This window comes from Pseudorca crassidens, chromosome 6 (assembly GCF_039906515.1).
Source record: "Pseudorca crassidens isolate mPseCra1 chromosome 6, mPseCra1.hap1, whole genome shotgun sequence".
Classification (NCBI taxonomy): Eukaryota; Metazoa; Chordata; class Mammalia; order Artiodactyla; family Delphinidae; genus Pseudorca; species Pseudorca crassidens.
The window spans coordinates 11,517,278-11,544,751 of NC_090301.1; the positions used below are offsets into that span (position 1 = coordinate 11,517,278).

Sequence of the window (27,474 nt, forward strand, 5' to 3'; positions counted from 1 at the left end):
ATTATAGTTTATTACAGGATACTGAATATAGTTCCCTGTGCTCATGGAGGCTTCTTTGACTACCCTGGTTGAGGTGTGTTCTGCTTTGCTCATGTCCCACAAGGCTCACTGCCAGTGGTACCCAGCTGGCAGCACAGTGAGAAGGCTGAGTATGGACTTTGGAACCAACAACATCAGTGTGAGGTCCATCTCTGCACTTCCTATCAGAGTGACACTGAGTAATGTGACCTTTCCATTTCCCATCTATAAAATGGGATGACAGCAATAACCTACTCCTAGGGTTGTTGTGAGAATTAAATGAGTCAATATTTGTAAAGCTTGGAACAGTACCTGCATGTGGGAAGGGCTTCACAGGTCTTTGCTAAAATAGCGTAACAGTTCTTTTGTATTATTCTTTACCTTTTTGTACATATGTCTAAATCTTCCATGCAGACTCCTTGAGGAGAGGACGACTTTGCTTTTCATACCTTCAATAGCTCTTCCACATTTGCAGTGGATGTCTTTAAGTCAGAAACTCAGACGAAAAATGAATCATATAGAAATTAGAGAGGCCTAGATAGTATGATCTTTTGTTGTTGTGGTGGTTCTATCTCTGCTCCTTGGTTGTGGGTTTGAAAAGCCAAAAGGAAACATGTAGGACAGCTTCCATGCACCTTGTACTTTGCTAGAAGCATAAAAATAGCATGTGTCCCTATATATTTTACAGAAACAATTCTTTAATTGTAAATTAGTACCCATTGTGCATTCATGATGTTAGAGTCAAATTTTAGTTTATGTAGGCACAGAAATGCTATTCATATTTTTTTCAAAATGTTTGCAACACTACCTAAATCATCTAGAATAATCCAGTGAAGTGGTGTCTGACAGTTTATGAAGACTGGACACTTGTGCCAGTATTTTTTTTTTTTTTACATCTTGACTTAGACCAGTTCTAGCAGAATTTTATAAAATTCATACTACTTTCTATTCTATTGTTAAAAATGTAATGCAGTCTTCTGTTCGCACCCAGAACTAAACCATCCCTTGGACAGCAGATTAAAGGGGGACTACCCAAAAGGCCTTTACTTGCTAATTTTCCTTTATAGAAAAAAATCTGATTCTTTTCCCAATGATTATCCTTTTATTTATTTATTTTTAAAGTTTGGTCCATTTGAGGAATAGCAAAAGGCCAGAATGGCTATTTTATTTTTATTTATTTTTTAAAAAATATTTACTTATTTATTTATTTGGCTGCATTGGGTTTTAGCTGCGGCACGCGGGATCTTCGTTGCGGCTCATGGGCTTCTCTCTAGTTGTGGCACGCGGGCTTAGTTGCCACTAGGCATATGGGATCTTAGTTCCCCGACCAGGGATCAAACCCGCATCCCCTGTGTTGGAAGGCAGATTGGATTCTTAACCACTGGACCACCAGGGAAGTCCCTGATTATCCTTTTTTAAGTTAGCAAATTAGTTGGATTCAATCACTCTCCAGAACCCTGCTCCAATGTCACCTCTGTGAAGTCCTTCCTGATTCTGGGAGAGACAGCTATTCAGTCTTGCCAGCCTGGTCTACAGAACTCTATCCAGAATTTTTAAAGCAAATATTACAATCTAACTTCTCAAAGTTGATTACAAATTATTCAAAACTTGATATGGTTTTGCAACTACAAACACATTTTTCTTTTATTCTTCCTTGCCATATAGGTTTGATCTGCAAACATTTAATTTTACCCAGAAATCCTTTGTTTTATTAAAGTTACTTGGGGTTAGATTGGATCAGGAAGACTGCAAGGCAAACCTTCTTAAATTTTGATTTGATATTGGCTGTATTGATCATATAAAAAAACCTGTCATACAAAGTGCTTAAATAACTTGAAATAATTTGAATGGGTTTGAATTTGAGCTTAATAGCTATAGTTAACAAATAACAGCATTTTTTTGTTTTTTTTGTTTGCTTGTTTGTTTTTTGCGGTATGCGGGCCTCTCACTGTTGTGGCCTCTCCCGTTGCTGAGCACAGGCTCCGGATGCGCAGGGTCAGCGGCCATGGCTCACAGGCCCAAGCCGCTCCGCGGCATGTGGGATCTTCCCGGACTGGAGCACTAACTGGTGTCCCCTGCATCGGCAGGCGGCCTCTCAACCACTGTGCCACCAGGGAAGCCCAAATAACAGCATTTTTAAGGCACTGATTTGTAATCAAAACATATTTTCTCTTTAGTAATTATTCTCCAAAGGATTCTGAGTATAAGAAGCAGTTTTTAGATGCAATCAGAAAAATTCACCCTAGCAGCTGATAGAATAGAGTTGAATTTGGGGTGGAGTTTTCTATTCCAGCCAGGGAAGTTTTTATGTGGAATTTTCTGAAGGTTTAATTTTCACCATACTTGGCAAAAGGGGGTTTTGAGGCTTAGAATTTAAAGATTGGCTAGTGAAAATTTAAAGACAGCAGACCAAAATGCAGAATTAACTTGGAAATAAAAAGTTACGATTTAAGGAGGCAACATATTACTGTTCAAGGCACACAAAACCCAGTTCTAGTCCAACTCAGTCACCAACTGGCTTTGTGAGCCTGGGCGGGAAATTAAACCCTGGTCCTCACTGTTCTCTTATGTCAACTAAAGGGATTTTCCTGGATAATTTCTTAGTCCCAGAATCAGCTCTGATGTTCTGGTTCTAAACGTAAGAACGTTTGTACCTTTGAGTCCTGGTTCCCCTTTGTCCCCGACTAAGCGTAATATTCCAGGAGGCCCTGGAATTCCTTTATCTCCTTGTTCCCCTTTGGCACCTGGGGCTCCTCTCTCGCCTTTTACTCCTGGAATTCCAAAGCTCCCTAAGAGACAGATGTAACAACATCAGTTCCTTAATTCTTTAAAAGTTCATGAGGATTCAAAAGTTAACAGTGCTTACCATAAAACAAAACAAGACAGATAAACCAAAAAAGGTTAACAGGGCTGAGAACTTGATAAATAGTTGCCCCCAAACAGGCAGCCACATGAGGGTAGTTGTCTAAGCCTGTAGGGAGAAAATATGACTATTCAAAAGGGACAAAGGAATACAGAAAACTGCAAAATCAAATATAAGGTTTTCTCAGAACTACTTTCTCCTCAAAGAATAAAATATAATTTATTTTTCTGCTAATTAAATGAACATTGTTCATGCCCCCTGATAGCTGGAAAGATATTCTATCACTTACCCCTCTGTCCCAGGGTGCCTGGCTTCCCAGGAGGCCCCGGAGGGCCAACGTTTCCGGGAACCCCCATCATCCCAATCGTTCCTTTTTCACCTATGGAAACAAATTAACACAAGGCAGCACATGCTGTAAAGAATGAGAAAAGTGAAACACTCCATAAAATAAAAAGAATTATACTTAGAAAGAGAGAAAGAGTGTTGAAAAAATGTTTTCTGTAAACAGGAAAAAAATCCCACTCATCTAGGGATGGGTCAGTAAATGGTCTTTTTTTACATCGTAGATGTGGAAGTTGGTAGCAAATCACACTTGTGGATGAGGAGAAAATATACTGAAGGTTTGGAGCATTCCCTCGTCCCAACCCTTGATCAATAACTTTGTTATATTCCCTTATTTTACTTTCTCCATAGCATTTGTCGCTAGATGAACTTAGGTCTTAAATGTGTTTGTTATCGTGTTCCCCATTGTTCGAGGTGGAGTCTTATCCACCAATGTGTCTCTAGGGTCTGGAACAGTGATGGCATATGATAGTAGCTCAATAATGTAAATGAAAGGTTAATTAGCAGATTAAGTTCTTATTCTGGACTCTTCTCTGGAGGAGAGACCAGTGAGGTCCTTATGCCATGAGAAGACTATTGAAATATTCTCCCCCAAACATATAAACCATAATAAGTGATGAAATAAAAGAATTATAAGGGAATACTATGAATAATGACAGGCCAGAAAATCCAATTCTTAGAAGAGGCACAGATTACCAAAATTGACTCAAGAAGAAACAGAAAATCTGAATAGATCTATAAGAAGTAAAGAGATTGAATTAGTAATTTTAAAACTTCTCTCAAAGAAAACCCAAGCCCCAGGTGACTTCACTGGTGAACTCTATCAAATATTTAAAGCATATCAATTCTTCACAAACTCTTCTAGAAAATACAAGAGGAGGAAACACTTCTCATCTTGTTCAATAAGATAGCATTACCCTGATACCAAAACCAGACAAAAACATCACAAGAAAACAGACCAGTAAGTATCCCTTATAAATATGGATGCAAAAAATTTCAACAAAATACTAGCAAATACATTTTACTAGTAATATATTAACAAGATTACACAGCAAAAATAGTCATATTGTGGGTAATTGTGAAATTTGACCATCCCACTACCACCAGTTCCCAGCCCTCTGGCTCCTTGCAAATAACTCAGAAGAAAAACTTATACTAAATGAAAGAGAAGCTTAGAGTCAAAAGCCTATGCGGGTCTCTAGTTTACACAGCTACCTTAAAAGGAATATGTGGAAGAACAGAGAAGAAGAAAAACAAAAGCACATAAAGGGTACCTGGTGGCCCTAAAAATCCTGGATTTCCTGGATATCCTTTTGTACCAGGTGGTCCCATCTCCCCTCGATGACCCGGCATTCCTGGTGGTCCAGGTTCTCCAGGAAATCCTGACCTATCCAAGCCTGGAATACCTGGGTCTCCCTTTGGCCCCGTTTCGCCTCTTCTGCCTATATATGAATGAATGAATGAATGAACGCACGATTGCTTTCCACACCAACTCCAGATATATTTTATGGCTGTAAATATTTAGCTCTGTGATTGTGGGCAAACCACAGACTTTTCTAATTGATAGATTTAGGTCCCCTTTTGTAAAATTCTAAGATCCCTTCTGGATTTAACATTCTGTGTTTCAATGATTCATGAAGTAATGATAGTGCAGAATTTAGATTTATTTTCTAGTCCTGCAGGCACATCTTGGGAATGCACTTTCTGACCGTGGCGCAGTCTTTAACTGGCAGAATTCACTGCCAGAACAGAGCCACTCACGTGGCGGCAAGCCACCAGATGCTTCTAGAAACAATAGCAGCACCACTACAACAATTAACTTCTTGGCCAAAATTTTGTTTGTGAACATATAAGAAGTATAATAGGCGAGTTCTAAAGGATTTTTTACCCAGAAACAGTTCACAGATCTGGTTGAGAGGAGCGAAAAAGAGGGTAAGTTTCCCATGACCGCCTGGCTTTCATAATTTAGATTTACTTTCATACCCTTTCTTTTATGTTGCTTGTAAAGCAACCAACTATGTATTTTAGTTTGTAACTTGTGAACATATACCTTTGCATACATTCACTCTGTTTCAATAATAAGGATACATTTACCGCTTTAATATACCTATGAAAGTATTAAAGATAAAAGTTATTTGAGAGTTTATATGTATATATATATATATATATATGTAAGTATACATCTGTATATATCTTCATTGTTCATATTTTCTTGCATACAAGACACAAACCAATCTTACTGTAGTAACTTCAGGTCTCTTACTCTATAGTTGGTATTCACTGCAACAAGTTCGTGACAACAGGTTTTTGTTTCTGAAATCAATTTTCCCATTGAACAGTGGTCAGGACTTGTTACCGGATAGTTCTCATGTTAAGCAGCAAAACTCAAAGCAGGAGTCCCATGTCATCTGCCCGCCTGGTGACTGGTTTCAAGGGCCTCCCCCTACCTTGTTGCCCTTTCAATCCATTTAAGCCTGGAAGTCCTTGAGCTCCACTGAGACTTTCTTTGCACCTTCCTGGGGGGCCTCTTTCTCCAGGTGGTCCAGGCTGCCCTGGATCCCCTGCAAAATAGAGTCCAAGAATACAATCGGGTGGCAAAACTCAAGGTCCTAGTATTGCTATCCCAGTCATTCTCTTATAACTTTCCCTCCTATATCGAACTTAGAGTTAATACCATTGATATGTCTTATAGAGAGGACACTCATTAAAAAGGAAAGAAGGAAGAAAGGAAGAAAGAGGGAACAAAGGTAGGGCAGCAATGGAATGGAAATTTGAATGGAAAGTTAATTAAGGCTCGCACGTTCAATTTATTGAGCTGGAAGTTTGAGAAGAGTTCTTCACCCCTAGAGCACCTACACATTCAATCTGCAGCATTTTAGCTGAGCTCACAGTGGAGAAAAGCAATCACACTTGCTATTTTACCTCGTGGTCCATCAAGCCCTCCAGTTCCTGGAATTCCAGGGAGACCTGGAAGTCCAGGGAGTCCACTTTCTCCCTTTTCCCCAGAGTTGCCTCTTTCTCCTGGCAAACCTGGTGCTCCTGGCTCTCCAGGCATGGCTAGCCCTGGTTCTCCCTATAGCACAGAAATTACGTTAGTTTTACTGTATCATGCTTGCAAATCCTTATCGACTATTGACCGGTCTTTAGGGCTATTTACGTGAAAATAACGTCTCCGTGATGGAGGTTCTATGTCCCTTTTGTACAGTCACCACCATTCCATCCACTTTCCTTTTTCAATTGTAGTTGCTGACTTTTTAAATAAAACTGTGCTTAGTAATTCTTCATAGCCTCCACTTTTTAAGAAGACTGTGGAATTTTCTGTAAACAGTCTAGATGTCTCTCCTTTTGATAGTTTTTCTCATAGATATCCACGTCTGTTTCTAGAGTTTTCCCATTTTAAGTACTCTGAATGTTTCTGAAGATTAAGGAAGAAATAGAGAGGCAAATTGGTCTTCTTACACCTTCTATTCTCCTTTCTAAAGGGGAGTGATGGTTCAGAGAAACTTTTAAAAAAGTCGGCATCTTCATCATCTACAAATATATTGACAATTTCTACACACAAAGCATCCTAACTGACTGACTGTAACTGCCCCTCCCCTCCCCTCCCCAATTATCAGTCTGAATTTTAATTCTCAAAGACCTTGACTCCTGGGAGGCCTGGCTTTCCAGGTAACCCTGGCTTTCCCATTTCTCCAGGACAGCCTGGTGATCCTTTTGTTCCCGGAAAACCTCGGTCTCCTACAGAGAAAAAGATAACAAAGGTTGTAAGACAGGTCTTAGAAGATTCTGAACAGTAGCTCTTAGATATTTTTATGAAAGTTTAAATGATGAGAATGCCAACCGCTAAATTAGCACTTTAAAAAAGTCAATTCCAAATCAGATTAAATTGGTTCCCAGTTTAAAAAATTACCTTCTCCACTCTTGTTGTTTAGCACCACTAAAGTTTGAGCAATTCTTTAAACCACTGATACCGAATGACCATTTGGGTGCCTTTTTTAAAAAGTGTATTTTGCATACTGTGTACAGCCAAATGAATTTTTAAATGTGTCTATATATCTACTCAAGCATGACCCAGATTGAGATATAAAGCATTTCCAGCATCCAGGTAGCCTTTCTTAACCTGGGCTGCTCAAGAGAATTACTTCCTAAAGCTCTATAATAGCCACTGAACATTAACTTCTCTTTTACGCATTTATAATAGGAGAGTTGAGAAAGGAGTTAACACACATCTTTTTCTCCGGTCTGTGGTTCAAAAGAGGAAAGCCTGGTAGAGCAAGGCTGCGTTCAAAGAGTTCCTTTGTGCCCCTAATTTGACCAGTTTCATTTATTTATTTATTTTAGCCATGTCGGGTCTTAGTTGCGGCACGTGGGATCTTCTTTGTGGCATGTGGGCTCATAGTTGTGGCATGTGGGCTTCTTAGTTGCGGCATGCATGTGGGATCTAGTTCCCCGACAAGGGATAGAACCCAGGCCCCCTGCATTGGAAGCACAGAGTCTTACCCACTGGACGACCAGGGAAGTCCCTAATTTGACCAATTTTAAATTCACAGTTATTTCATGGGATTTATTAGGTTCAACTGGGAAATTCTGAATCTCCACTTTCAAGAAGCCCTTATGCTAGTTCTGTTTCCCATAGTTTACAGTCTCCTTCCAGAAGGCAAATCCATAGGGTGACAAGCTAGGATGCAACGTCTCAAGGCAGGGTCCACGAAGCACCTGGCTAAAACATGGGCCAGGTTGCATTACTTCAAGATCACTGGGAAGAAATCTAAGAAACTGGAGTCAAAGCCATTCTTGGGACCATGTGAGAAATGTGACTATGTTTTCTATTTCAAATACTCATAAACTGAGATCAATATTCCTATATTTGGGCAGAACTGATGGGTGATAAACATTGCTGACATATTAATGTAAGAGTTGAAGCACCAAAAAATGGATTATATTGGGATAAGCACTTTCAACAATATTGAAACAAACATGAAATTATCATAAAATCTTAAGTTCTATGGGACATCGCAGGGACTGAGATGACTCATATGCCATCCTGGACAGGACTTTGATGTATGTGTCAGCAGGGAGCCTCAGGTTCCTGTTTGAGTTCTTAGCATCTGGATTTCTTTGGAGTGTTTTCCCACTTTGATGAGAAACAGCATTTTTCCCTAAAGGAAAATAACTTCCATAATTTATTTGGGAGTATATAGGGAGATCAGCTATCTGTGATTTAACAGTTTTTTTTTTATTATAAAAGAAATGTATAAGGTGAAGAAATGTGTAAATGTACAAAGTACAGGCATTTATTAAGAAGAATAAATTCCTCCTAATCCCACAATCAAGAAGCATCACTATTAGCATTTTAGTGAATTTCCTTACGGTTTTTTTTATGTACTTTAAAAAATATGACTGCGATGAGATTGCATAAATCAATGTGAATTCTCCCTTTTTCGCTAAAATTATTGTAAGGTTTCTTTCCCATTTAAGACTGGTGGAAAACATCATTTTAAAGGATTAAATGGATATTTCCTATATTATTCATTATACGCATTTATATTTTATAAATATCCACAATGAACCTTACGTTTAAAAACTTTTTAAAATTTACCCTTAGGTCCAGGAGGCCCAGGGAATCCGATTCCTGGAATTCCTGGTTCACCATCGGGCCCAGGAAGACCCAGATCACATTTTCCTGTGGATCCAGGGATACCTTAAAAACATGCATACATTTACATCAGTGCCTTCCCTTTATCTTGCCTTAAAACAAAATGTTTGTTTCTCGGTCATCCCAGATCTTTTCGAAAATTAAGAAATAATAACCCCACCTTCCTCCCCCTTTCTATGCAATGAGCTAATCATTAGGAGGTGCAAATAATTTTGAAAATATAATTTAACTCCTAAAAAGAAATATTCTCGATATCTTGAACTATATGTCTCCCTCCATCAATGCAAAGTTAAGTTTTAGACGATGTTGGCAAAGAAGGTAAGTTTTCAAATGAAGAAGCTGTGGGAACTGTCCTGATTAAACACCAGCCCACATTCCTTGCTCCTCCACCAAAAATCCATGCAGATTGTTCTGCATTCCAACTCCTCTTAAGTAATGGTAGAGATTCTGTTTTGGAATCAGAAGTACTAACAGGAATAATCTGGGGAACCTCATAGGACAACAGCAAGTCTCCTGTCTGTTGGCTTGTCCCTTCTGGCCTGCACTGTTTTTTTTTGGAGCCAGTGACTATATGCTTTCCTTAGAATGGGAGAGTTATAACTAGGAGAGTCAGGGTGCCATCTGATGCCATGTACCAGATGTGGCAAAGGGATACTCACCAGGTGGACCTTGGGGGCCAGCACGGCCTGGGGCTCCAGGAGGTCCTGGGGGCCCTGGAACTGGTGTCAAAACACCGATTTCTCCCTTAGGACCTTAAGAAAATTTGCATCATAAGATTGGTGTGCATATTGAAGCTTTTCTTTCTTCAGAAGGGAAAAACACAATTATAAGGGGTTCATAAACATACCCTAAGGAATATAAAAACTAATCTGCTTCCATAGGCTTCAAAACTGGCTTAAAGATGACCAGCTCATCTACTATTGTCTAAGCCTTGTTTTAATTAAGAGCCCAACATGCTGGTCTGTTAAAAGAGAGCCTATTTTTAAAAATATTGATAATATGGAATTCAGCCTAACTGCTGGTGAATACTAGTAGGATATTTATTTATTGGGTGACTAGTTTTCACAGGAAGGCAGTATGGTTTATTGGACAAAACATGAAGTGAGGCCTAACAAGTTGATCTGGGCTTGATTCTTGGCCCTGCTTTTTTTTTTTTTTTTTTTGTGGTACGCGGGCCTCTCACTGTTGTGGCCTCTCCCGTTGCAGAGCACAGGCTCCGGACGCGCAGGCTCAGCGGCCATGGCTCACGGGCCTAGCCGCTCCGCGGCATGTGGGACCATCCCGGATCGGGGCATGAACCCGCGTCCCCTGTATCGGCAGGCGGACTCTCAACCACTGCGCCACCAGGGAAGCCCGGGCATGTTTTTTAACATAAGTTCCTCATGTGTTGAGAAAATAATGCCTGTGTCACTGGTAAAGATTTGAGATAACATTCTGACCACAGTGGCCAATATTAAAAACATGTTAGTGATCAGTATTGTCCATATATTCATATATTTATAGAAAGAATAAGTTTACAGTAATGTGATGGGGAAAATTTGGTAATAATATATTTTATGACAGTGGAGTCCTTCACTAAAAATTCACATTTAGAAAGAACAGAAGAAGATTTGAAGATGGATTAGAAGAGGGCTGAGTAAACTTTTTCAGTAAAGGACCAGATAGTAAATAATTTAGACTTTATGGCCCAGGTGGTTCTCTGTTGCAATTACTCAACTCTGTTATCCTAGTGTGAGAGTAGCCAGGAACAATCTGTAAATAAATGAGCATAGCTGTGTGCCAATACACCTATATAGACACTGAAACTTGAATTTTATATAATTTTTACATGTCACAAAATATTATTCAAAAGGTTTTTTCCCAATCATTTAAAAATATAAAAACCATTCTTAGCTTGGGAACTATACATGAGTGGGAGGTGGGCTGGATTGAGACTGAGGTCTGCATTGGTTTGCCAATCCCTGGATTAGAATAGCAGCCTCAAAGGTAAGGTGCAGAAAAAAACACACATGCATGAATAATCACAAAATAAGATTTACATATGTGTGTGGACAGAAATGCATGCATACAATTTATAAGATACTGGTGACCCTTGAACAACACAAGTTTGAACCACGAGGGTTCACTCATTCGCGGATTTTTTCAATAGTAAATACTAGAGTACTACATGAACTACAGATACGGAGGAACCACACATAGGAGGGCTGACTCTAAGTTATACACGTAGAGGGTTGCCCGTCCTAACTCCCGCGTTATCTGAGGGTCACCTGTACGTGAATACTACTGGGGATACTGCACTCAAAATTTTATTCCTGGTGATGGAGGCTATAAAAAGCTTTGGAGACCAGTGGTTTTTTGGGTCTCTAAAGTGATTTTAGAAGTAAAAAACGACCATGGTAGCATTATTTGTTTAACACTGTCAGTAACGTGAAATTCTCATCTTTCGCCACGTTCTCCACCACAGATAAACATTGAGGTTCAGATCCCTCCTGAATCCCGCAAGTACGTTCAGTATACGTAGATCCCCAAATTAATGGGACTTTATTATCAAGACAACTTTTCTTCATTTGTCTTAGATACTTTGAAGTTTTATTTAGAAACCATTTATGAGGTTATGAATCAAAAAGAACAAATTTGCAATAACATGAGTGGGCCCTGGGCCCAGGAAAAGGCTTCTCAAGATCAATCCTATAGGTTTTTGCCTTCCCTTTGTTTATCGTAGCTAACTTCCACTCATCTCTTAGGATCTATTCACTCCGTGTATTTATATCAGTAATGAAATTTCCAGTATTCCTAGGAAATATCAGCTGTACTGCTCACTAACAGGGAAAAAAAGGATTATCTCTACCATATCCTACATGTTATTTCCCAGTGTCTACAAGTTGACATCGTCTATTTACTAGAAGCATGTTTCTATTCATTAGTCTTGAGGGAGTTTCACTAGCGCTAGGAACCATCAACCCACTCCACAGGAAAACAGGACTGGAAAGAAAACTAACCAACCGGCTTCTCCAGGTGGTCCAGGGGCTCCAGGAAGTCCTTGGGTGCCCTTTGGACCAGGCTCTCCCCAAGGTCCATAGTCTGATGGTCCAGCCGGTCCTGCAGGTCCTGGGGACCCAGGGATGCCAGGATCCCCTGGAAGACCCTGGTCTCCCTTCTCCCCCCTCAGGGCCTGTATCAATAGAAATATGTTTGGATAGTGATTCGTCCAGTATCCCTTTACACAGGCTAACCTCACCGTGAATATGAATACCAGTTAGGTTGTCATGGAGAAGATCTTGAATTAAAAAGCAGTTGTTACCTGAAGGGCATTGTTCCTAAAATAAGAGCACTGAATGATGTCTGTTGTTTTACCCTTTGGAATCCAGCAACATTTCATTAACTCTCTTGAGTCCCACTTAAGGTGTCCTACAATGGGATGCCACATATGACAACAGCCCCAAAAACTTAGCTCAAATTGGCCAACAACTCAAATGGCATTAGAGGTGACATTCATGTTACTGGCACATTTCTAAAATAAAACCAGTACAGCAAACTTTAATTTGATTGGTTTTTCACCAGGTAGTTTCATTATAAAGGAGATATTCTATCTATAGTAATTTTTTTCTTATAAAATATTTTTTTTGTTGTTAATTCCATAGTCTGTCACTTTGAAAATGAGTTGTTTATTTTAAAGAAGTTGAATTTGACAAAATAACCGAAGTTCCCCTTCTTCTCCAACATGGCCCCAAATAATAAATTTGACTGGATTTTTCATTGTTTAGTGTCAATGCAGGACTGAGTAATCCTTCTTTCATAATTGCAGGGTGTAAGACTCAAATCAGTTCCTTGATTTTCTCTTACTTTCTGGGACTTTTTTACTGGAACTAATAAAAAAAATTAGGGCGATGCAAATGGAAGCATCACGTGAACTGTCTTGATATCAGACCAAAAGAGTTCCCAACTCCAGCCCTCTTTAAGGATAACTGCCACTCTGGAGGGGCTGCTGACAGTTTGCCAAAGAGAGTCTGAAACATTGGCCCTGCTAGCTGCTTCCACTCAAAAAGCGTTTTGTAGTTAAAAGGTTTAGGAAAGTCTGCATATCACATCCACAACCTGGGGAGTCACCACTCATATTCTCATACTAAAGGGTCTGTGAGTGAATCTTTAAATTTGTTTGACGAGTTTCTCTGCTTGAGGTGAAACCCTTTGTATTGGATGACACTGATTAACCCTGGGAGAAACTGGGATTTTATAAAACAGGCTGGGCAGCATGCCTTGCAAACTTCTCAGATACATGCGATAGGTTCTCAGCCTCTGCCTCTATGACATTTAAAAACAGATTCTGGGGACGAAGTGAGAGAGTGGCATGGACTTATATATACTACCAAATGTAAACTAGGTAGCTAGTGGGAAGCAGCTGCATAGCACAGGGAGACCAGCTCGGTGCTTTGTGACCACCTGGAGGGGTGGGATAGGGAGGGTGGGAGGGAGATGCAAGAGGGAGGAGATATGAGGATATACATATATGTGTAGCTGATTCCCTGTGTTATAAAGCAGAAACTAACACACCATGTTAAAGCAATTATACTCCAATAAAGACGCTAAAAAAAAAAAAGATCCTGGTAGGAACCTCTCACTTGAACGTGTGAGAGATTCCATCCCATGAAAAGAAACAGAATTATATAAACTTAAATACGGTAAATGACAAAACATTTACCCAAATGACAAAGCCCTAACTATTCTGTCCTCTTATGCATTTATTTTTACTTAAAAGAATGAACATTGTCCCCCAAATGTTGACTAAAACTTTCCATTATTAATCATTTTCTGAACTTCCCTATAAACTCATTTGATACAAATGTGGAATTGTAACTTGTGTATGAAACAAGGTCATTATCAACGTAGAATTCTCTATGGGCTAAAAAAACCATGGAGTGCTATTTTTTTTTTGTCAAAATACTATAAATATTTGTTCGGGTTATTACTGCTCATTTGAAGATGCCTAATCCTGCAGTTAAAGGGATGAACTGTGCTGAATGGCCAACAATTTTTTGAAAAGAAATCATCTGATGTCTTAACTTTAGAGCCCTTCATTCAGAGGGAGGGTAATTTGAAAAAAGTGTCTAGATACCAACCGGTTCTCCCTTAGGTCCTGGTAATCCTTTTACTCCCGGAGTTCCAGGAATTCCATCCAAGCCCTTTCTTCCAGGATGTCCTCGGAGCCCTGGATCCCCTGGGGCACCCACTTGTCTCTCTGGCCGAGACGCTCCACCTTTTTCTCCTTTAAGTCCTGGATGACCCTGGTCACCCGGCAGTCCCTAGGGTGGTACAGACATGAGTCTACCTCGCATTTGGGTACAGTTCTTGTGTCAATATTTAAAAATGTCAATAAGAACTTTTCAATTTTAATGAACGTGAATTTTTTTCCAGACCCTTTTTTTGGCCCATAAGTAAAATTTCAAGCTATTTGGCTTTATCTTTTTCTTCCAAAACTATAAAAAAAATTCAATTAGTGTAATTCAATGCAATATATATACAATAATATAATTCAATATGATACAACCTTCATCATAATTCAGATTATGTTAGAATACTGGTAAATTTCAATATGCATCTATGGATAATTTGATTTAAATATATTTATCCAAGTATAACTTTCTGATTTAAATTTTTAACAACTTTATTGATGTATAATTTACATATTATAAAATGAATCTTTTGTAAGAATACAATTCAATGATTTTTGGTAAATTTACACATTCATGCCACAATCACCACGGTCCAGTGTTAGGATGTTTCCACCACTCCTCCAAATTCCCGCAAATCTATTTGCAGTCCATCCCTGTTCCCAGCCTCAGCCCCAGGCAGCCACTGATCAGCTTCTGTCTCTGATAACCATTTGAAATGATTATAAATTCATTAATTCATTCACTTATTCTTTCGCACATCATTCATTTATTCATTCAACCAACAAGTATCTACTAAGTGCTTTACTATTAAGTGCTCCTTGCCGGGCACCAAACTGACAACCTATATGGGGCGCAACCATGTTTCCAGAGGGCTCCATTTTCCAAATTGAAAGTAAATAAAGCTTTAAAACCATGAAATCTTACCGGAAATCCTGGAAGACCAGCACTTCCTGGGGACCCTGGGATTCCTTTAATGCCAGCTGCCCCTTGTCTTCCTGAAAGCAGTAAATTATTAAGTATACATTGAACACAAACTCTGAACAGCCAGGGTAATGCAGTATGTGAAGAAAATAGGATGTCTTCTTCTGAAGAAAGAAAAGTTCTTTATTAAAACACACAGTGCAAGGTAAGAATGGGAGTAAATAACTGGAATAAGAGATAACATTCAAAACAAGAACTCTTAAATTTTAGCTTCCTAAAATTCTTGTCTTTATAATTTTAAGGAGACACATTTTTTTCTCCTAATGATAAAAGTAATGGGTGTTCATTGTAAAAAAAAAATACAGAAAGAAGAGAATAAAAATCACACATACGGGGGCAGTGGTGGTGTGATGAATTGGGAGACTGGAATTGACATATATACACTAATATGTATAAAATAGATAACTAATGAGAACTTGCTGTATAAAAATAAAATAAAATAAAATTCAAAAAACAAATCACGCATAAATCTACCACCAGAAGACAGTATTTGCTAAAATTTTCATGTGCATTACTCATAAAATTATATATCCATAAATGCATAGGACTCATAATACACTTTTTTGGAATCATACTGTACATATGTCAATAAATATGGACTTACAGCTTCCCTTTAAATGGCTGCATGGTAGCCTATTGTATGGGTGAACCATCATTCATTCAGCTAACAGCTATGTTTAGACATTTAGATTGTCTTATTCAACTTTAGTTGTTGTAAACAATGCTATGATAAATACCTCTGGATATTTAGTTCTGCAAATTTATCCAAAGATTTCCTTTACAATAAATTGCTAAAAGTGTAACTGCAGGTCCAAACAGGTACAAATCTTTCTGAGGCTTTGTATATCGGTTGCCAAATTGCGTTTTACTGTATGATTTTATACTTCCTCTATTTAACTATCTCTGTAAAGAGGATCCCTTTAGAGGATCTTTTGGACGGATCTCAGGTCAGTTTATTAACAAATGTTTATTCAGATTTTTTTTTTGGCAAGATCTAAGCCAGGAGAATGTTTTGTATAGTAATCCAAACAGTTTTACTGCTTATGTATCTCTTTGAGCTATACCTGTAGTACCTCAAATGTAGGAAAACCAAGGAATATACAGCAATGCGACCGGTTGGTTAGCAGCAGTGAGCTACCTGCCTGCAACACTAACCTTGGGCCAGAGATCGCTCTGGGGATGTAGGAAAATTATGATGGCTTTCCTTTTGTTCTTTACCTTCCTCCCTTCCTTTTAGTTGTTGTTTTAACATTTCCCCCAGAGACTTGGGCCTCAAATAGGAGCTGTATGAAGAACACTGCCCCCTGTTCTTTGCCCCATCCTTTCCCGTCAGGCTGGTCTCAGGGAGTCAGGGGGCAGTGACTACAAAGCAACTAAGGCCTTCATGAAGAAGTGGGTAGGATTTGAGGGTGACAAAGGACCCCTGCCCCAATGCATGTCCTCTACTGGTTGGCCACAGTGCTCGCAGCTGCCACCGTGACCCTTTCTTCTTTGGACTGAGACCAAGCCTCCCCGAAGACTCTGTGTCAACGCAAATGTCTACTGGATGGTGGTAACATGCAAACATGCTCTTATCTCCAAAGGTAGAGCTTTTGGCTCTTAGCTCCTAAGGTAGAGCTTTGGATTAACTTGGCTCAAAGGGCAGCGCCTGGTACAGCAATTAAGGGGTTCCAGTGTAGAAGGCGGGAGCATGTCTCCAGAGGAGAGTGTCTGGACTGGAGTCAGGCTCTACCGCTTATTAGCTATGTCATCTGATACCTCAGCTTCCTCTGTTAAATGGGGTTAATGTAACACTTGGCTCTAGGGTTGACATGAGGACTAAGGGATGGAGGCACAGAAGACATCTAGAACCATGACTAGGGCACTGAGCGAGGGCTCCGTAACTTGAGAGCTCTTATTAGTTAATGAGAAATCATTTGAGGATGGTGTCTATAGACCAAGGTGCTAATGGCAGAACCCAGATGGTGTGTGATACCACGTGAAGGCCCTGGGTGGCCAGCAGAGTGGTACAGGGGCAGAGGAACCCAACTAATAAAATAGAGACTTTTTTCTACTTCAAGGCTTTGTCCATGGTCATTTCTATGACCAGGGAAGGGGAAGGTAGGAGAGCCGAGGCAGAGACAGCCTGGAGCAACAGTGCTGAGGTGGAGCGTTCTGGGCTGGCACAGAGGTCGACAAGGGAAGCGACATATGCTTTATTTAGTCCTCAGGATACTGGCCTATGAAATGTTTTTTCCTTCAAAAGTTGACGGCTAATTTTTTTTAAAACATGAGATTTCAGATAAAAAATCCCAATGTTATTCTTCCCATGAAAGATTGGAAGATTTATTAGCACAGAGCCTAAAAGGCTGCCGAGTAACAACAGGCTGGAGTTGAGTGCCTCATGGCACCTTCCCGTTTACCGCGGAGCCCCTTCAGTTTACTGAAGTCCTCACCACTCCCTATCTTCCCCGGCACTGGGGCCATGGGTGAACTTTGTTATCGTGCTTGTACGGTTAAGCATAATGTGAAATAGTGCATGTGCCCATGATGATATCAAAAGGGGGCACATGAAAAATTAGACTGAGAAGGGTCATGTCTCTTGAAAAAAAGAATGGGAGACAGTTTCTTGCATTTTTTTTTTTTTTGGCCACGTCTCTCAGCCTGCAGGATCTTAATTCCCCAACCAGGGATCGAACCCTCACCCCCTGCAGTGGAAGCCCAGAGTCTTAACCACTGGACTGCCAGGGAAGTCCCAGGGGCTTATTTCTTTATGGAAGAAAAAAGTGGTTTGTGTTTGGTATGGCTGCTTCACTCCTCCGAGTTACCAGCTGCTCCCCTGTAGAAAAGTGAGTTTACAATTCCTGGATAACACAGTGGTTTGCTAGAGTTCAGCAACTAAGACGGAATAAGGGGAAATGCCAGCTTTTATGGGATTTTTGGCTTACTTTATGTTAACAGAGTGTGTTTCTGAAAGTCTCCCTCTAAATTCATATAAACCACATCCTGACATCTAGCAGTCTGATGCCTTTTTTTCCTGCCCAATGAATCGACCCTTTCGGTACTTGAAAAGATACTTGTGTGCAAATTGTCTGTACCTGGGAATCCTTTTACGCCATCTAACCCCGGCAATCCTGGGGGGCCTGGAGGCCCCGGGACACAAGGACACTGTGTGCACAAAAGGCCTGGCTCCCCTGCAATGAGAACACGCTTGCATCACTCACAAACCCATGCCGAGTCCTCAGAAAGGACGTATTTTCGAACCACACGATCATTCGTTACGCCTAAAAATTTTTTCATGTATTGAAAATCATTTAGGACATTGTACATATTAAGAAAAACATCATTCATCTATTATACCTGCTTACTTTATCTGACCTTATTTTTTGGGTTCTGAGAGAGGAAATCCCAAGAGCCTAGTATTAAATATTTACTATTTCAGTGTTTCTCTCCTCGAGTGCAGGCTACAACCCACATTCTAGGAAGAGCCAATGATTTATTGCACAGGTGCTAAATAAATGATTCATTTCCAGATAAATAAATACCGTTAGGTAATCCTTTTGGAAAAGAAGCCGTCTCTGACTGTCTGCTATTTTGGGGTCATTGTTGTCTCAGGGAAATATAAAATCAGTGATAATAAAGATGATGAGAATGGCTTATTCTAGTTGAGAAACATCACTGATTGAACCAACCTTTGGGCCCATCGACTCCCGGAATTCCTGGAGACCCTGTATGGCCTGGAGGTCCACCATCTCCAGGGGGACCTCTGCGAAGAACAATACCACCTACGAAGAGAAAACACCAAAGCTAGTTTTTTGTTTTTGTTTTTGTTTTTTTTGTGGTATGGGGGCCTCTCACTGTTGTGGCCTCTCCCGTTGCGGAGCACAGGCTCTAGACGCGCAGGCTCAGTGGCCATGACTCACGGGCCTCGCCGCTCAGCGGCATGTGGGATCTTCCCGGGCCAGGGCATGAACCCGTGTCCCCTGCATCGGCAGGTGGACTCTCAACCACTGCGCCACCAGGGAAGCCCGAGTTTGTCATTCTTAAAGCAGCTTTTCAAGAAAGCTGTTCCCAGTCTTCCACATACATCTGCTATTATAATGGTACGGTTAATAGTTAATTCTCTCAAATTGTTGTGTTCTATGATCTAATTTTTGGTCTTGCCATTTCCAATATAGGTTGAAGGCAATGCTGATGAAACTAAATATGTACAAACAATACCTATAGCTTCCCCCAATTTCAGAGCAACAGGTAACAGTGGAAACATTTAATTTGGATGGAATATGTATGTGTTATATTATGTCTGTTCCATTATGAAAGAATGCTTATTTTGTGATCCAGTTATCTGTGTCTTTAAGTTGAATGGGTAGTTATCTCTGAACAGTAAAATCTACTTCCACTTCTAAAACAAATACATCATAGGGATGAAATATACAGCATGGTAACTATAGTTAATAATACTGTATTGCACATTTGAAAGTTGCTAAGAGAATAGGTCTTAGAAGTTCTCATCACAAGAGAAAAATTGTAACTACGTATGGTGACAGACACTAACTAGACACTGTGATGATCATTTCATAATATATACAAATATTGAATCAATATTATGTACCCCTGAAACTAATATAATGTTGTACATCAATTATACTTCAATAAAACAAACTGAATTTAAAAAATAGAAAAAAAAGGAAAATCTTATGGCACTTTTATACTTAACGTAGACTCATGTATACTTTTACATTTATACATTTGTAGATACTTATACATTTTCATATTCATTTCATATTTAACTCAACAAATATTTGAGTACCTACAATGTTCCAGCCCCCATGCTGTATGCTGGGCTTCAAAGAGTAAATGAGACACTCCCTGACCTCAAAGAGCTTTGAGTCTTATAGGGGAAACTGACTCAGACAAGCAATGTGGAAAATTCTATGATCAGGATAAACCTGAGTGTTATAAGAGGTAGGTGGGCTCAGTGAAAACTTTCTGCAGGACTTTGAAGCTCCAACAGGAAGGACAGATAGGTGTTGCTTAGAGAAGAAAGGCTAAGAAACAAGAACAGTCTCTGAAGGGCGAGGGAGCATGGTGCCTTTGGAGCGGGAGCTGATCTACGGCAGGCGCCCTGTGGGCCAGATTCTGATTTGAACATTCCTGAGCTTCGTGAGCTGTGCGTATCAGGCTTGTCATCGATAAAATGAGGACACAAAACCTACACCTGGAGAAAGACTTGGAGGGCTAGAAGTTGTTCAAACCCCTGATATACAGTAAAGTATTTTTGTTGAGTTTTGCTTTGCTTAGTTTTCCATAGATCCACTCCATAGCTTAACAGCTTGTTCTTAGACATTGTCTTCTGTTAATAGGATAATTTCTTAGATTGTTGTTAGCCTAAAGGAAAGCTTTTATTTATTTATTTATTTATTTAGGCCGTGATGCGCTGCTTCTGGGATCTTAGTTCCCTGACCAGGGATTGAACCCAGGCCACGGCAGTGGAAGTGCCGAATCCTAACTACTAGAACACCAGGGAACTCCCTTTATTTTTAATATTACTCATATAACTAGACACTTAACAGAATTATTTTATTACTACTAAGAGTTTTCCAGATTATTCTTTTTAATTTTCTATGTTTATAATTATATTGTCTATAAATAATGTTTCTTCCTTTCTTAAAAATATCACTGATGCATGGAAGATTCTTAAGGCTAGTAGGAGGGTTGGGTATAAAACACAAGACCTCCCAGGAACCTGCCAGGAAAGGCATGTAAAAATATATAGAGCGATCTGTATGTTCCTGAGGTTCTATATCCCTATCAGCCACATACAGAATGCTAAGTGGCTCTATCAGGGGATGGAGAGAAAAGGATAACTTCATCAGAACTTCCAGGTACCGCTTCAGAGCCTCTGGGCTGCAGCTCTGCGGTTTCTGACCCACTTTTCCTGGTAGCATCTTGCTTTGGTCCATGTTGCACACCTCTAGCCTCCTGTCCTGGGGCTCCCCTGCTGATGACAAGCCCCAGGACGCCCCAGGAGCCATGCCAACACAGCCTGGAAGTGTGTGTCTGTGGGGGGACGTGGATGGGGATGGTAGGGTGTTAGTCCCGTCCTGTGGCGCACAACTTTGACCCATGCGAAATAGGGTCTGGTGGGGAAATTCTTGCCTCTTTGTCTCCCCAGGAAAGATTATCCTGAGACGAAGTTATACAGCTTCTTGGAAGATAGTCTCCAGGGACTGAATGAGCAGTTGCGCTTGGCCTAGGCCAACTTGATAATGGTCATTCCTTCCCTGCTTCTCTCCCCTTGTTCCTGTTTCCTGCTCCACCCTCTGTGGGAACTCAGGCTAACACTGGGCTGCGCTTGCAAAGTAGCCCTGCCACCGTAGCTGCTTCCACAGATAGTTAATAAAATGAAACTCCAGTGGAAACATAACTCCTACGGTCCACACTGATGGCCAAGCTGCGTGTAAGGTTCATCGCCCCCGATGGGCACTTCTCTGTCACCGGGCAACGTACGCAAAAGGGCATCTTTACCTGGTGGTCCTGGAGGTCCTGGCAACCCTGTAGGGCCTGGTGAACCAGGACAGCCAGGGGACCCGGGAAGCCCCACTGCGCTCTTTCCTGGGGGTCCTCGCTCGCCTTTACTTCCTTTTGCTCCTGGTACTCCAGGGGCTCCTTGGAGGCCAGGCCTTGATGACCCTTGGAGAAAATAATCATTTATGGTTTTTTAGATGTTTCCCTGATTAATATACATTTGTTTTTCAATTGCAAAAAGTGATATATTCTTATAAAAGTTGTACAATTGAAAAGTATATAGAGCATATAAAAGTGAATTATCTGATGTCCCTTATCTGTGGCCTTGTTAAACTATCACAATACAGCAGAGCTCAGACCATTCCATTTCAAGAAGATAATTTATGTGACTTATTACAAGGGGCTGAAACAGAGGTTGGGATGCACTGTAGTCTCTTGATTCAAAAGGACTTCAGGAGAAATTCTTCAGTATATGTTATTTTATAAATTCTTTTTATTAGAGACTAAAAGATGCCTATCTTTCAGGGTCTCCAATGAGAAAGAGAGAAAATTGTAATTGGACTTTTTTCTTGCCAATCGTCTTAGTTATATTAAAGGGTACCCTGGGGGAGGCAGGCATCTCCTGGGGCAGAAGCCATGCCAGGTGATACAAAACCCCCTTCTTCTGTCCCTTCTAAAATGACCCGGATGTGAGAAGGGCAGTCTCAAATCTCTGCCTCATAGTTAAGAATCTCTGCTGAGAAACCAGTGGGGGTAATATCCGATTATTTCTGATTATTGAGCTTGAAGATTTTGGCCTAAAGGCTAATAATCCTTCGGATTGACATCTGTTTTAGAGCTTTTTAATTTTCACTTGCTGGCTTTTTAAACCATTCTATTCATTACTTGGAAGGAAGTCTTTCTTAATATTTGGTCAGACCTTTAAAATCCCCTTTTGCATCATTTCGACTTCAAGAAATACCTGCTGTTAAGAATTTGGTATATATTTTTCCACGCATATGCAAGAACACATAATATTTATCCACTGATCTTTTTCTTTTGCAATAGGATTATAATATACATGTAGTTCTTCAGTCTGTTTAATTTTAATTCATTTTCAAAATTATGAAATAGTTTAAATATACAGCACAGTACAGAGAAAAATATAGTCAATGGCAGGGCTTACCAAATCTTTGCTATTTTGTTCTTAGTTTTGTCTCCTTTACAAAATGACACATTACGGTACGACAGTTATAACTGAGGCTACGGTCGTTGATCTTTAACCATCCTTGATCCTATTCTTCCTCTCTCAAGAGGCAACCACTCAAATGACTCACGGATATTTTCTCCACTTCACAGAATTGTCTATGTACCACAAACAATATATTTTTAAAATTAAAACTTTACACAACAGCTGTAATCTATGTGTCTTTAGGCAACTTGTGATACACTACGAAAACTATCATTTTAAGCAACCTAGTTGCCATAAAATTATTGTTTTTCTAGCTCTGTGCCTCTTCTGAGTTTCAAGGCTTCTGCTCCTTACACTGAAGTTACTGTCTTACACTTAGTTAAAACTACTGAGAAGTAAAAAAGAGCATTTCTCTATTACTTTGTGTCAGTTTCCCAGTTTCCACTTCCTTTTCCCCTGCAGGTCACAAAGTTAACGATTAAGACGTTGGAAACACTTGTATATCAATGAATGAAACATTTGTCTTATGTAAATACTGTCGACTCACTAGAGAGCAGTGTGTTTTCCATTTAATAGCGTTTCTATTGGTATCCTGAGAAACATGTACGTACCAGGACTTCCAGGGGCTCCAGGGGGACCACTGGGACCTGTGAATACATAATAGCAATTAATTGTTTACAAAGATGTAAATATCCCCTCCCCCCGGTTACTGAAATCTTGGATGATGATATAATAATAATATAATAATACATTTTTCATACTTTTTCTCCACTCTCACAGAGGTAAATATGAGAAAACTTCACTCATTTAAACAAACTGTAAAGAAGAAACTAAGTTCATCTTAGATGTCTAGCACTCAAAAAGGGGGAGGGAAGAGAGACAGGGGTAGGGGATAAGGGACATGAGCTACTCTGTATAAAATAAATAAGCAGCAAGGATATATGGTACAGCAGAGAGAAATACAGCCATTTTTTGTAATAACTTTACATGGAGTATAATCTACAAAAATATTGAATCACTATGTTGTACACCTGAAACCAATATAATATTGTAAATCAACTATACTTCAATTTTTTAAAAAAAGTAAATCATGACTTTATCATCTTCAAATAATTCAACAAGACACTTCCTAAGAGTCTGCTCTGTGTTTGGCATTTTGCTGGGATGATTCAGATGCCAGAATATTAAATAGCTGGAATTGTCAAGAATATGAGTTTGGTCTGGATCCGTCTCAGATCGCTTATAGCTGTAACACTGCGTAGGGCTCTAATTCTTTGATGTATATGAGTGATTTATAGTAAGCATATCAGATTTTTAAAAATCTATGTCTAATACTTATCTGTCCATTTGTTTAAGTACACTGAGACTTTTACCCCTCTTAAGTAAAATTCTTTGAAATCTTATTTATATCAATAATTTTCCTAGATCAGTGGTTCTTAATCCTGTTGCACGTTAGAATTAATCTGGGGAGCTTTAACGATCTGCCAGTATCCAGGGCCCTCCTCCAGGCAATTAAATCAGAACCACAGGGATGGGACCTGGACGTGGTTCTTATTTAGCAGTTCCTGGGGATTTTAATGTGTAGTAAGAGATAAGAGCTATTAGCCAGATCTTTGCAATCTATCAAAAGGGATAGAACGTAAGTAAATGTGACTTTAATTCATGATGCTGGAAGTCAGAAAACCAGGACTTCAGTTCTTTCTTGTCACTATTTGTGTGGATTTGCTCCAATCATAGCTTTTCAGGGACTCCATTTTCTCTTTTGTATCCCACTGAGATTGCTGGTTTCGGACACTCCCACCTCCTTCTCTCCAGCCATGTTTGTGTCTTCCTACCAGACTTGAACGTTATGCTTTCCTACATAAAGATAATTCAGTTACCTTCTACTGTATACCACCTATGGAATTTTCTTATGAAAATTAGGAAACACCAAAAAATATCACCACCTATGAATATTAGGAGACCTCCCTTCTCCTCTTGCCAATTCTGGGTCTGTAAACACACGCTATACATTTTGCCTTGAAAGAAAGACATGGAATGATCAGCAAATGCTTTAGGAAGAAATTTATTCTCACCCTGTGGGCCAGGAGCTCCCTTGGGCCCTGGTGGGCCTGGAATTCCTTCATCTCCCTTTTCCTGGTACGCATCATAATATTCTGTCTTAAAGGAAAAAGAAATTAATAAAGAAAAAAGACAGTTATTTATGGACAGCTCGCCAAATGCAATTACTTCAATTCCTTCTTTTTTGGCTACAATGATAGTTTCCTTATTTTCCTGAATTCATAGGTTTATGTGTTAGAAGGATATGGCAGTTAAGTATATGGGATGGATACATTTAAAAATAAAAGTTAATCTGGTATCATGATATCATATATTTCATGGGCTTTCAATTAGAAATACATTTTATGATGTGGCCCAAATCACATATACACATTTCAATATACATATACATATCTATGTATGTGTGAATATGTATGCAGAAATTAAAGTTTCACAAAATAGTGACTTCTTACAACATATGATCAACTCTGATATTTTTTATTCTATTCTATTTCACTTTTTAAAAATGCTTGTCCTGAGGACTAAATTTATTTCAAAGTATATTGGGACCTACACATCAAAAATACTTTATTGATTGTTTCTTTACATTTCAGGACACTGTTGACCTTCAGACAAAGGTTTCCTCAGTTCAAGGACTCAGGACTATTACGTATTTCTTTTTTTTTTTTTTTTTTTGGCGGTATGCGGGCCTCTCATTGTTGTGGCCTCTCCCGCTGTGGAGCACAGGCTCCAGACACGCAGGCTCAGCGGCCACGGCCCACGGGCCCAGCCGCTCCATGGCATGTGGGATCCTCCTGGACCGGGGCACAAACCTGCGTCCCCCGCATCGGCAGGTGGACTCCCAATCACTGCGCCACCAGGGAAGCCCGACTATTACGTATTTCTGAAGTGATCAGTGGACCTACTGCTGGTCTCCTTAACCATCTACTTCCAAAGCAGAACTTCCTCTGAAGTTAGCAGAAGCTTCAGAGTTATGTGGTATTGAGCATGAGAAAAGAAGATAGAAAGAAGATGGAAGTATAAAAGTTTTTTAAAAACTTAGTTTTTTCATACGCTGCCTGGGGCCAATTAGTTCACTGACTTGTTTAAAGAACAGGTAACTAGAGCTTTGTGGTTAAGCAGTATAAAATCACAAAAAAGAATTACTACTAATCATAGTACTAATAATGTAATAATCTCCTCCATCATAAAATCCATAAAGACATGTGAGTACCTTCCACGTAAGTACTTTCACAGAATAGCCTCTTTTATTTTCCCAGCAACCCCTTAAAAGTATCTTGGGATTACTTGCCATCTGAATCATTTGCTTGTAGTGTAAAGAGGCTGATTTCTGGGACCCTCCTCCGGTTACTGAGTTGACTTACTTAGCCTGAAGGGTCTGAGAACTGCGTTTGTAATAACACGCACACACACTCCCCCAGTGACTCCTTTGCCACCATGGAGGAGCTTTCTGTCACACCTGCACAGTCACACTGAACGTGAGAACCACTGTCTTTTGAGGCAGGAAAGGAAGAGGCCAGACCTCAGAGCCTGGGTCTTCTGCACTCATCTCCTTAAGCTGCAGAGTCACGGTATAAAATGTAGCCACCCTGCAGTCAGGAGCTGACAGACATCAAATCCATGTTCACGCCGGGGAGGGGAGGAAACAGCCTGCCACTAAGGAGCATGGGCTGGGGTCATTGGTTTTTGCTGGTCCTATATTAAACCCAGGGCTGAGCTTCTGCTGCCTCACAGTGCAGGGCTGTCTTAATGGGGCCCAGCTGGAGACGGCCACCCTGCTGCCCATGCTGTCCTCCTCTGCTGCCTTCCTGCCCTACTTAAGGGCAAGGGATTACTTACCTTGGGCCAGGCCTGATTAGACAAAGGTTTTCTTCTCTACAGCCCAGGATGGGCATGGCCAGTGCATTCCAGGGACCAAGTAGGACCAAAGAAAAATACTTGTCCATTATCAAATGGACAAATAATGACAACAGCTATTTTTTTTGCCCCGGTTTGATAAAAAGGTAAATACTGTAATCTCTATCATAGCAGTCAATGAGAGACAATGATTCAAAATTTCCTTGATATTTTGAAAGACTTGATCAAACATGACCTTAAAATGGTCTTTAATTACACTTACTGGACCACGAAATCCTGGAGGGCCCATGTCTCCTTTCCACCCCTATGTTGAAAGACAGTTAGAAATTATGAGCACATTAATCAAAAGTATTTACATGTTAGGTATACTAGAAACCAAAATGCACAGTTAAACAAATCTATGTTAAAATTGATGTTATTTCTATGAAATGTACAAACCAAGTTAACATGAAAGGGATACTACTTGTGATTATCTTCCTGGAGGGCCATTATCTGAGTCAAGAATCTTATCTACAAGGTCTGGAAGAAGTGGCTCTTGTTGTCTAGGTTTCTTCCACATCACTCCCTTCAAAGGATGTTTGCATCATTGCGTGCTCTCCTGTTCCTACCCAGACTAGAGGCACAGAGAAACCAGGCTGTGGGTTGTAGGCAATTCCCAGTGTCCCAGCTATAATCAAACTCCTTTCTTACCTACTCAGGAAGGCATTCCAGAATTCTACTGGAAGTGATATTAACACAGGATAAAAATCTTGAATCTGCATATATACCTACGTATGAAAACTATTTGAAAATATCTGTAACGTGTTGTCAGAAACAATGATGTGGAATACGGTCCACAGTTAACTGA

At 40.0% G+C, this 27,474-nt stretch overlaps 1 protein-coding gene across 1 annotated transcript in view; it reads right to left on the bottom strand.

Moving 5' to 3' along the window:
- COL4A3 (collagen type IV alpha 3 chain) overlaps positions 1-27,474 on the bottom strand; it is a 132,954-nt gene that overhangs the window by 26,502 nt on the left and 78,978 nt on the right. Inside the window, exons 18-34 of the mRNA XM_067740363.1 lie at positions 26,890-26,931; positions 24,785-24,869; positions 23,321-23,356; positions 21,539-21,703; positions 18,703-18,795; positions 18,109-18,204; positions 14,975-15,045; positions 13,997-14,179; positions 11,883-12,051; positions 9,539-9,631; positions 8,823-8,924; positions 6,864-6,961; positions 6,146-6,296; positions 5,671-5,784; positions 4,498-4,665; positions 3,171-3,260; positions 2,673-2,807 (exon numbers count right to left, since the gene is read on the bottom strand). Of these exons, the coding sequence (XP_067596464.1) occupies positions 2,673-2,807; positions 3,171-3,260; positions 4,498-4,665; positions 5,671-5,784; positions 6,146-6,296; positions 6,864-6,961; positions 8,823-8,924; positions 9,539-9,631; positions 11,883-12,051; positions 13,997-14,179; positions 14,975-15,045; positions 18,109-18,204; positions 18,703-18,795; positions 21,539-21,703; positions 23,321-23,356; positions 24,785-24,869; positions 26,890-26,931 (1,891 nt within the window). The remainder of the gene's footprint in view (positions 1-2,672; positions 2,808-3,170; positions 3,261-4,497; positions 4,666-5,670; positions 5,785-6,145; positions 6,297-6,863; positions 6,962-8,822; positions 8,925-9,538; positions 9,632-11,882; positions 12,052-13,996; positions 14,180-14,974; positions 15,046-18,108; positions 18,205-18,702; positions 18,796-21,538; positions 21,704-23,320; positions 23,357-24,784; positions 24,870-26,889; positions 26,932-27,474) is intronic.